The 12,117-nt window shown below is 29.0% G+C and overlaps 3 protein-coding genes and 2 pseudogenes across 5 annotated transcripts, besides 1 other annotated feature; 1 reads left to right on the forward strand and 4 right to left on the reverse strand.

Moving 5' to 3' along the window:
- Positions 1-760: 760 nt before the first annotated feature.
- Positions 761-3,908, reverse strand: TVAGG3_0494700 (annotated as a pseudogene). The gene has a single exon. A coding segment is annotated over exon 1 (3,148 nt).
- Positions 761-3,908: a mobile genetic element.
- Positions 3,909-4,328: 420 nt separating this feature from the next.
- On the reverse strand, positions 4,329-4,840 carry TVAGG3_0494710 (annotated as a pseudogene). Its single transcript has one exon. A coding segment is annotated over exon 1 (512 nt).
- Positions 4,841-5,401: 561 nt separating this feature from the next.
- On the reverse strand, positions 5,402-7,237 carry TVAGG3_0494720 (pseudouridine 5'-phosphatase protein; the record flags this gene model as incomplete). Its single annotated transcript, XM_051236337.1, has 1 exon — positions 5,625-6,305. One exon carries the CDS (start codon positions 6,303-6,305, stop codon positions 5,625-5,627), a length of 681 nt encoding a protein of 226 aa, XP_051094161.1.
- Positions 7,238-7,516: 279 nt separating this feature from the next.
- TVAGG3_0494730 (uncharacterized protein) lies at positions 7,517-9,059 on the forward strand (the record flags this gene model as incomplete). Its single annotated transcript, XM_001297898.2, has 1 exon — positions 7,896-8,939. One exon carries the CDS (start codon positions 7,896-7,898, stop codon positions 8,937-8,939), a length of 1,044 nt encoding a protein of 347 aa, XP_001297899.2.
- A 2,330-nt stretch (positions 9,060-11,389) lies between these two features.
- On the reverse strand, positions 11,390-11,605 carry TVAGG3_0494740 (uncharacterized protein; the record flags this gene model as incomplete). Its single annotated transcript, XM_051236338.1, has 1 exon — positions 11,390-11,605. One exon carries the CDS (start codon positions 11,603-11,605, stop codon positions 11,390-11,392), a length of 216 nt encoding a protein of 71 aa, XP_051094162.1.
- Between the last annotated feature and the right edge of the window lie 512 nt (positions 11,606-12,117).

Raw genomic sequence — 12,117 nt, forward strand, 5'->3', positions numbered from 1 at the left:
AGCTGTGATTTAGTTTTTCCCTTTGAATATTCATTATTTTTAATTTTGTCTTTAATTTTAGAAATTATTTTATCATGATATTTCAAAATTTCATTTTTATAATAATGATAATAATAATCCATATCATCACCCGTTATATTTTCATCATATTTTTGGAGATATGCTTTTAATTCATAATAAGTAAGAAAATTTTGATTAAATACTAAATCATCAATTAAAATTTTTAAATCTACATTATCCATTTATATAAAAATAAAATAAATGTTTTAAGGGCGCCCACCTCTTTGATCAAGAATCAAAATCATTATTAACGGTTCCTTTTGTCTCTTCTGTGGCATTTCATTAAAAATAAAATTTTAAATAAATGGCATACAACATCCATTTTCACAACATACAGCCTTAGTGTGTGCTCCTGTTAATGCAGTCTTACCAATTGTTAAGCGAGTCATTGACCCATTTTTAAGTTGTAAATTAATATTCTGACCATCAAATATCAATTTATCATTTATTATATCCAAATAATTTTTTAGGTGTTAATTGTTTATTTTGTCGTAAACCAACACCTTTCATTTTTTGTGCAATCTTTTTAAAATCACTTCCATCAATTGAACCGTTGAATGATGTATAACACTTAGGACATAAAGCAACCATGTTATCACCTTGTTTCTCAATTGCTAAACCCAATAACTTCTTCTCATGTGCTTTTTCTTCAGCTTTATTCTTTAATTTAGGTTTAAATTTCTCATCAAAACAGAAGAAATCAAATGTGTGCGAATTTGAAAATGTTTTTATCATAAAATTGTTTATCGGTAACAATTGCTTGAAATGCTTGAGTGTTAGGAAGATTTGGGTCGCCAGCGATTGCCCAATAAGATGAATCAGTATCACCTTCAATGAAATGAAAACGATTAACATCCATGCATTTATACATAAAATCATAAATGAAAACCAAATACCAGTATTTTGCGTTATCTAAAGTGAAGAATGCCTCTTGTAAACATGTTTCACATCTATAAAATCTATCTTTAAGCATCACTTGATATGTATCTTCACCTATTTCTCTTATGTTTTTAAACTTATTTGACATACATGCAACGCGTGACTTCTGTGCATTCATTATTTTAGTCTTTGCGTAATTTTGTGTATTCATTGCATCGTAACCATATGATCCATTAAGTGAAATCTTGCAAAATAAACTTTTTCCTTTATTTCCTTCTAATTCAGCCTTTTGTCTTTCGTTCATAAATTTGTTCGCAAATTCATTAAAACAAGTGTTTTTCGTAAATGTTAAAATTGATTGAATATCATCGATGATAAAATGAAATCTGTCGATTAGATACCAAAGATAATAAGAAGAAAATGGTTGATATTGGTTGTGTGTTGATGCTAACTGAGTTAATTTTCTCTGTTTCTGGTCAACTGGTAAATTGTTTGATTTCATGTAATTATACATAAAACTGCCAATTGTTTTTTCATCTGTGATAATATCTAAGTTTCTTATTATCGGTAAAAAGTTAATGTAATCATTAATGTATTTTTCATCAATGTGACCCTTTACTTCAGCCACGAATAAAGTATTTTTCTTCTTAATAATTCCCAGTGCTTTTGCTTTCTTTGTTGCTGTATCACAAATGATAACACCATTCAATCTTCCCGGCATATACATTTTATGGTCAGTATATTGAATGAAATCATGAGGATTAGATGAAAATGATGAAGGATATAATGAATTAAAATCAACACCAACGAAATGAGTCATGATGTTGGTGGTGTCCTCATTTGATACAGTTTTAGTTTCTGGATTATATGAAAGTTTATTAATGTGCGTGATTCCTTTAAGATTTACTCTATGTTGAACATTTGATAAACCACCAGTAATTCCATTACGGAGAATGTGATAAGCTTCAACCGAATCTAAAGTCATTGGTAAATTATTTTTTAATGCATAATTTCTTAAATTGATTCTTAAACGTTGAACATCTTCATCTTTATTTGATTTTACGACATTGCAATAACAACACATTAACTGACAATTTTCTTTAGTATGTGGTTTTTCATTATCGATTCTATCCAATGTTGGTTTATTTGCATATGTAAACGCTTTACCACACATTTTGCATTTAGATGAAAGGATTAAATCGTGATAGTATTGATAGTCATCCATTGAAACATTGTTTTTAGTATCTCTTTTCACCTTTTCATCTTGTTTCTTATATGATTCAATTTTATATTTCCAATACTTTTTCGTTAATTCAAAACTTGATTCCACATTTTCTTCTTCTGGATATGTTTCGTTAGGATTGAAGTTCTTATATGCTAACGCGTAACGAATCATTGAAGCATTCGATGATAAAGAAAGATTATGAAGCATATCAATTTTATAAACAAATGTTTCTTCAATAATTTTATCAATTGGGTCAATCATAATTTCAACGTCTTTATTGCAATAATGAATAAAATATTCTAATCTATTCTCAAAATTTTTAGCATCATTGAGATATATTTGATAATCACTATCTGATATAGTTTCTTGGGTTAATGCTGAATAAAATGAATCTTGAGTGAATGGTTCCTTTTTATATAATTCATCTTCGTAATTCTCCCATGTGATGAATTGATAAGGGAAAAAGGATTTAACACGTGATTTATTGTTTCCGAAATCTTGAGTGAATTGGTCTAATGTTCCACCCGCTATATAATTTCTGATGTCAATAAATCTCAATTCATATGGAACGTTTGTTTTCTTTACAATGATTTGCTTAAATTGTGAAGATGAACCCAGCATTGATTTTATCTTCCATTTTGCAGTATTTAAATCACGAAGAATTAAATTTAAATCAAACTTTCCCGAATTAAAACCTATGATATTCACTTTATTGAATTCCTCATCTAGAAGTTCTTTAAATGCTTCCTTCTGTTTTTCATTTAATGTATTCATTAATTCTTCATATTGTTCAATATTTGATTTAGCAACTAATGAACAGGTTGAAAATAAAAATTCAATCCAATCAGAGATGAACGAATCACTTGATGTTAAGCAAAAATTCCTCGTAAATGTTTTATCACGGTCTACGTCCTCACCGCTTTGCGGCTTTATTTTGACAGTTGATGATACCATAAATGGTTTTAAGTAAGCGTTCAAAGTTGCACATTCAGAAAGTTGAAGTTCTTCTTTAGTCTCTAATGTTTCAAAGTCAAAAGTAATATAATATCTTGTCGGTTGATAATATTCTTGCAAATTGTGAGCTAATAACCACTGATATATCTTCTGTTTCGTAATATGTGGTGCATATGGTTGCTGTGTGTTTTGCAATTGAACGTCTTGAATTAATCTTCCATTATTTTCTTTACATTTCTCACAATGTTTTAAAAATCTTCTTTGGTTTTTCCTTTCTGGATCATCACGGATAGAATATACTTCTTCTTTGCAAAAGGGGCAAACTTTATAGCCGGTGAGTGCTTCAACGTCTGTTATTCTGTCAGCGTGAAGTTTTCCACATGGACTCTGTGTTAATAAAATATTTATTGTTTCAAATTCTGGATCTATCATTATTGAATCCACTAATGGAAAGTCTACCTTGTTAATGTCTACGTCTTCTGGTTGAGGATCACAATAATAGAAATCAATATTAACATTTAACATTCTTGCTAACCTCTCACTTTCTGATGAAATGTCAAATCCTTCATATACATCTATGGCTTCATTTAAATAACTTCTACGAGTTTTAGGATTAACACCATCAGGAATGTTATAGAAGCGTTTAAATAACCTTCTACCTTCGGCTCTTATTTGATTATCATTCATTTTAGCTGTTCCATTTTTGTTCATTTATGTAAGAATAAAAAATAAAAATAAAGTTTATTTTTTTTAAAGTCCGAGACTCAGAGAGTCCAGGGCTAAAGTCCATAAAATGAATTAAGAACACATAAATTTTTATCATCTGTGACGTGACGAATACATTTTAATTTACTCAAGAATGTGTACCCTGATACATTAAATCTAATTCCTGTCTTATTTAATTTCACAACTTTGAAAAGGAATGTATGAATAGCTATAAAATGATGAGATGATGTTTTATGGGTTGCTTCCATTTTTTCTGAAATAAATGAATAAATATAATGTTTATAAGTTTTCATATCTTTTATATTCTTAATAACGAATGGTATAGACCTTTCCACTTCGTCTTCCTTCGGTGCTGTTCTTTCATATGAAACATTATTGGTATCTTCAATAATGAAACCACAATCGCATAAAATTTTATATGTACCAATTGTTTCTTTTGATATTTTATCTAACAAATCAAAAACTTTATCAACACCTGTACATTTATTTAAATAATAATTTGTGTAAATATCATGGTCTTCTTTCTTAATCGTATTAGTTGCATATGTTACATTTTTCAGTGCTTTTTTGAATTTTTCAGAATCAAGAGGAGGTGAAAGTAATATACATGAATAATCCCCATCGTCAATAAATTGTAACTTATGTTTATGAATAAATTTTGTGCCTTCTTCTGAAAGTGTTTCATCTATTTCACCATCTAATAAATTTTTAGTAGATTCCAAAAAGTAATTTTTATATCTTTCTTCATGAGATTTCTGAACTGCTGATTCTGAAGCTGGGATATTCATTAAACCCTCTACTTCATTTTCAACTTCTCTTAATTCCTTAATTTTTTCATCTATTTCATCTCTTATTTTTTCCAATTTCTCAATCTCATCGTTATAATATTCATCTTGTTTAATTTTTTCTTCAAAATATTCAGGGAAAACATCAGGTTCTTTAGGTTTTCTTCTTTAGATGTGGGATATAAGAAATTATAACATCATCTTTATTCATTTTTCCATCATAACCAAATTCATTTAAAAACTCCGCGAATTTTTTACAATTTCTTAAATAATATTTATCAACTTCATAACCCACCTCCTCTAATATATCCTTTATTTCCTCGTTTGTGAATCCTAAATTTTTAACATTGTTAGTTTTGACGCTCATTTCATACAAAATAAAAATAAATTATTCAGAACTGTAAGATATGAATTTTTAAAGTTTATTTTCATTCAAATAATCATTAGTTTCTTAAAGTTCAATGTTGAACTCAATCTTTATTTTTAAAATCGGTTTAATTAATTGTGGAATATCTGACATCATCTATATATAGCTTCTTTTAAAATTAATGTTATTATGTATGGGTTGAGTGTAAATGTCTTACAATTTTGAAAATTTTTTAAATCTTGATTTATTCAAAAACGTAAGAATAAAAACCGTAAGAATCATACATTTTTTACTTCATATGTTAAAAAAAATGATACAAAATCGTTCAATATTGTATGAATTCTTACGTTTACAAAAAAAGTCACACAACCCTTCAACATATACTACTATGAATTTCAATGAATTCATAGATAGAAAATGACATGATATTTTAGGAAAGATGAAAACAATAAGATTTTCATCCCAATTGGAGCTGATGCTTGGTTCATATATAATAAAAATTTGGAAAATTAAAATACATACTCCTTGCTTTACAATGAAGGAATGGTAATATATTTAATTAAAAAGCTCAGGTGTTCAACGATGAAATGTTTTATTCTCTATAATACGTAACATATAATTGAAAATTTTAATGTTTGGCCCAATTGAAACTGCCAAAATCAAAATCTTCGTAGGATGTAATCATTACTTGAGTTTTGAGATTCATCTTATCCATATTTTCTTTTGCCTTTTCCTTATTATCAACTAAGAATACAGATGGCATTCCAGCTGCATTGGCAGCACCAATACCATGAAATGCATCCTCAAAAACAAGAACGTTCTCAGGATTGAAATGACCAAGTTTGCCAGAAGCTAATTGGAATATTGTAGGATTTGGTTTTGTTTCTTTTACTTCATCGCCGCATATAGTTGCCACAAAATTGCTAAACAACTCATTATGATTAATAATTTTTGCCTCGTGAGCAGATCTACAGCTACTTGTAGCAACGGCCATCGGAATTCCCATTTCGTGTATCTTATTTATGATTCTTTCAACACCTTTAACAGTTTTGCATGTTGGAAGAAGAGAATCAAGTATTTCTAAACGTTTCTTTGCAAATGCTTCGGGAGTTGTATCTAAGTTGTAATGTTTAATCATTGCTCTGGCGACATCCAAGTCTGATCTTCCGTTAATTTCATCAACTAACGATTGTGGATATGGTGGAGGAACTAATTTTGTCATTGCAATGTAGTAGAGGTTTAGTGTATCAAGAACTGTGCCGTCGCTATCGAAAATTACTGCTTGAATCTCGGGTTTATAAACACTCATTTTTCAAATGACGGGTTTGAATTAAATTTATGTCTGACAAGTAAAGCATAATCTTGGTTTTGAGAATGATTTTTGACACGAAATATTGTCACTTTTTATATGTTAGGTGCAATTATTCGAATTAAATTAAGTTCTTTTCCAAGTTTGCTTTCAAAAACTATATACGTAAACACCGCAAAACTTGCTTGTAAAGGAAATAATACAGAACTTGATGAACAATTCAATATTTGCATTTGCAAAGCGGGTTTTCCATTTGGAAATCCAGAGAATGGCGGTGATTGCTTTAGGTGCGATCCTAAATGCCACGAAAAAGCAATTTGCACTTCAATGGATAAATGCACTTGCAAGCCAGGTTTAGTTGGTGATGGAATAAAAGATTGCGATTATCCAAGACCAACTATAGTATCAGTTAAGCCGCATAAATGCGAAAATACAGATTCATTCCTAACAGTAGTCTATAAATCACAACAAGTAAATACAACTATGCCATATTGCAAAATCGGCCCATCAATCTATCCTCCAAGCGAATTTAATGGCAGCCATGCTATTTGTTCTTGCCCACCACTATTTAAAGGAAATTATTCCTTGGAAATTTCATTTAACAAATTACATTGGTCAAAACAAAAATTTACAATAAACTTCCCTACTGATGATAGCCCAGCACCAGAAGTCTTTGTTTATATCATTTTATGCGTAATAATTTCTGTTTTAATTTACTTCATAATTTGGTGCATTCAAAAACATCATGGAGCAATGGAGATGATGGAGATCAAATTTTACCTCTTAATAAATGGCATATGAATCAAATTCAGCACGATTCTAATGATGATGGAAGTATCTTCAAGTTCATCTTTAATCTTATCATAGGATGAACTTTTTAGCCTTTTCACATTTGTTTACCTTGTTTTTACTTTGATTTTATTATAAATGTTGTTTCTTTTAATAAATACTCTGATATTATATAACGATTAAAGCTTAAGTTAACATAAATTATGTTTAACACTCTTTATCAATAATACAATTCACGAAATGAAATCATTATAAAAATTTAGGTTTAATACTTAGGTAAGTTCTATATATTAGTCTTCTATGAGAATTACATAATGAATGATTATATGATATTCATGTAATATTTAAATGCAATGTTAATTCAGGTCAAATTAAATGATTTATCAATGAAATTCGTTTTTATATCTAGAAACTTGCAACATACAACGCATCTTCTAGCATATCTAAGCGCTTAATTTGGAGAAATAGAGAATTTCAAATTCAATAAAAAATATATGACCAATAACCAAGGTGAAGCATAGAATTAAAATACATAAATTCATTAATCCACCCTACGATCTAAAATTAGAAAATTCATGCTCTCATGTGCAAATTATCCTTATCGGACTCAAATTGACAATCCTACCGAGAACGATTCTGTATATTGAAATGTTTACAAAAATATATCTCCAAAATAAGAAATATAAATATCCAACAAATATTGTACAACAATTTATATACTTGATTTGAAATAAATTGAAAGAAATACTCAGAAAATTGGCCATAATAATTTTCAAAAGAATTTGATATCATATTTCTTTAATGTTCACATTATTCGTTGTTTTATCTATATCAACAGCCAATATATACGTTTCTACTAGTAAATCAGTTGTTGTAGACTTAGCAGACCCAAAGGATCTTAACCTATTTATTGTATCTTCAAATGCAATCGTAGCAGTTAGTACAACCAATGGTTTTGACATCACTGCATATGATAAAGATAACACACAAATCGGCAAATTATCTTCAAGCTCTCCAATTATCCAATTAGGCCCAATAAGTGGCAAACTTTATGTTAAAATGACAGGTTCTCAGACTAAATTTGCTTGCTCTGTTATTATTGTTAGCAACCTTCCTATTGGTAAGCAATGCGAAAGCGTTTATGCTTCAAATAATGCTCAACAGGATTTCACACTTACAAACTCCAAACTTTCAGCAGATAAAGTTAATTGCATTTGGCTATCATCTCCAAGCACAATGTCTACCCAAGTCTCTGTTAATGTTCAAGGTACGGTAGATGCATTCATTCCAGGAAAGTATGAGCCATACAGTACTGTCTCAAACAGTGGATCAATCCAGACATCAGCACCAAACACTTTATTGGTTGTAAAGCTTACCAATGCTAACTCCCCAAGCATTGCAATCAAATCCAGTGGTGAAAACCCATCATATGTTGAGATTTCAAAGGCAACATTCACAGCAGATGGAAATCCATCCATAATAAGCGGTGAAACAACACCAACATCCCAGCCAACCCAACCAACTCAGCCAACTCAGCCAACAAATCCAACACCACAACCTACTAGCACTGCATCCCAGCCAACTAACCCAACATCTCAATCTACTAATCCTTCATCCCATACATCTTCTAAATATTCACCAACACCAAATAAGCCAACAACTAGTACAACATCTGGAGATAGCCAGGGTGGAAATACTCCATCAGGAAGTGGTGGTAAGAAGCACACTGGTTTGATTGTTGCTTTAGTTTTCATGACAATTTTGATGATTGTTGCTATTGCTATTGCTATATTCTTGTTCTTAAAGCTCCGAGTTGTTATAAATGCTGGAGCAACCCTTATTTAAACTATTTTTTTTAATAGCTAAAGAATCGCGTATTTTTTATTTCATTTGAAGGATCCCTAATAATCGCTCATGAATTTTTGAAATATTTTGGTGCATTAAAGATAATTGTTACATTCAAACCTGAAAGAAAATACGACCCTAAAAAAATTCGAAATGATTCTTTATTGTTTCAATGTTTTTGATCTATTCTATTAGCCACCACAAATAAAGCATCAGATTCTTTGTGTAATTATTCCAACGACAATCAAATTTTATGCAACATGATAATACCATAATTCAATAGTTGTAAAATTTTGTGAACGTTTGAAAATTTCCGATCTACTCTAGTAGTAGGATATAAAGGGTTTAGTGACTTTTTTTGTTACGTCTATATATAGATGAAGGTATATTTTCACATCTTCTATATATAGATGATATAAAAATTTTTTCTTACGTTTTTTAAGTCATGAATTCGTAAGAAAGCGCGACATTATTAAATAAATTAGTAATAAATATTATATACTAAACATATTTTAAAAAATTAACATTAATTTTAAATAATTTATTTTTTATCTTTTATAAAAGAAGCTATATATAGATGATGTCAGATATTCCGCGATTAATTAAACATTGTTTAAATCCTGAATGGGTTAAACTTCAATTTAAAAATGAAGATTGTGAATTATTAAATGAATATGAAAGCCAAAATAAGCTAATGAGGTATAAATATAATGATAAAGAATATTTAATTTCATGGAATCAATGGAGTCATAATCAAAGACCTCATAAACGAGAAGAAGAAATTGAAAATAATGAAATGGAAATCATTGATGACATTAAAGAGGATGGAATTCCTAAATTTTGTAGAAAAACCTTTAGAACTAAGTTAGGAGCATATAAACGTAGAGTATTAAATCCTGAATATCTTAAACATCAATTTAAAAAGGAAGACTGTGAATTATTAAACGCTAATGAATATGAAAATGCTAAATCAAAACTGAGATATAAATATATTGGAAGTGATGAAAGGTGTAAAGATAAAGATAAAGTTTATTCAGTTTCATATAATAACTGGCACACGTTAGGGATAAGAAAACATTTAGGAGATTATGGGAAATGTTCTGAATTCTTCAAATCTAGTATATACGAGAGAGTAAAAGAAATTAGAAATAATTATTTTCATGAATAAAAGATTCACTACCATAATGAAATAAAAAATAAAAAATTTTTAAAAAATAAATTTTAAAAATTCATGTCTTACATTTTTGAATAATTTATTTTTTTAATTCGTAAGAAATGAGTGAATCAAAATTCGTGACTGTGAATCAATTAATGGATAAACTTTCACCAATTCTCACCCAGGTTAAACAAGTAGACATTTATTTTGATGATTACATACAAAGTTTATTTTATAAAGGTAAGTTTAATATTAAACCTATTGCTTTTGCATTTGATGGTAAATTAATCGAAAATTCAAAAATTTAGGAATTAATTCCGGATATTGAATTTATAACAAATATTAAGGATAAATGGTTTAAACAACAAAACCACCTCACTAAAGTTCTTTGTAGATTAATGATTAAAACTGAGGAAAAAGAATTTAACGGGTTTAAATATCATCCATGTAAAATTTTAGAACTTGGTAACGAAAAACTTCAGAAAAAATTAAACGAAAGACTATCAAAAGATAAAGTTGAAAGAGTAAATAAACTCGCTAAAGGTAATGGTAATGGTAATGATGAAGAAGAATTTGATGAGTTCAACATAGAACTTTAAGAAACTAATGATTATTTGAATTTATGAAATCAATTATCTGATTTATTCTTTCTTCAATCTCTTCTATTCTTTTTGTTAAATCATCAATTTTCATTAATGAGGTGATTCTTGATTGAGGAATAGATTTCAAACTAACCACTCCTTTTATTTTTGAAATTTTGAATCCATCAACTTTAAACATTTTATTCAATTTACATGTTGTCAATTCTTCAAATAATTTTTTATTATTAGCATAATAGTCATTAAATTCTTCAACAGATGAAAAAATTTTTATTTCAGTAATTGGTTTAACAACGTTTATTTTTTGTTGAACATTTTCATTTATTTCTTCCTCCCCTGTTTCATTTATTTTTAAAATCGGTTTCATTTATCATTAAATAAAAATTAGAATATAAGTGATGAAATATATTTTTTTAATTAATATTAAATCAGAAATGGCGGCAGGATTCTTTAAAAAATTATGGGATGGAATTAAGAAAGCTGCGGGTTGGGTTTATAAAAAAATTATTAAACCCGTTGCAAACTTTTTGGCACCAGTAGCGAAAACGGCAGGAACTATCATAGGTGGAGTATTAGGTACAAAAGCAGGTAATCCGGCAATGGGAGCACAAGCAGGTAACGCAATTGGTGGAATTGCTGAAGGAATACTTAATAAAATAGGAGGTAGATAGTGGAAAAATAAATAAATATTATTTTTATCTTAGTATCGGTTGTAGTCTTTGATAAACTTTTTCTCCTTTATTTAAAACTTCTCTTATTGGGGCGGCTTTTGGCGTTATTGATTCAGCAACGTCACTAATTGCTTCTTTATTCTTAAATATCCAATTTGCTCCCATCTTCAATGTTTCCCAAACTTTACTCGCTCCTCTTTTTACTTTATCCCACAGTTTCTTAAATATACCTGCAGCCATAGTTGATTATTTCATTAAAATTAAAAATTCATTTTCATCTTTTAATTTTGATTTTTTATTTATTAATAAATGACGACTAACTATTTGGTGCCAAACACTAAACCGATTAATGGAAATGTGTTTCATTCATTCGAAAAGATAAATGAAATATTCGCAAAGAATGACGGTAGAAGATATTATAGAGAACTTGAAAGTTCATGCTATGACTCTGATGCTCCATATTTTGATGATAAACAAACTCATTTAAGAATTACAAATCCAGCTCATGATGTGAACCAATTAGGTGACACATATATTAAACGCAAAGTTAAAGCAACTCTAGTTTCAAATAAAGCTTTCACATGTGATGCCGCTTTTAAATGCATGCGTTTATTCGTTGGTTACAAATCATCAAATCAAAGCTTTAAACAATTAGAAGTAGAAACCGAAAGAGGTGATGCCGGTTATCTTCAGATGGATTGCGCCCGTGAATCTTTCGCATTTGCAACATATAAACCAAAATCAGAAAGGAA

The sequence above is a fragment of the Trichomonas vaginalis genome, chromosome II, assembly GCF_026262505.1.
Source record: "Trichomonas vaginalis G3 chromosome II, whole genome shotgun sequence".
In the NCBI taxonomy this organism is placed as follows: domain Eukaryota; phylum Parabasalia; order Trichomonadida; family Trichomonadidae; genus Trichomonas; species Trichomonas vaginalis.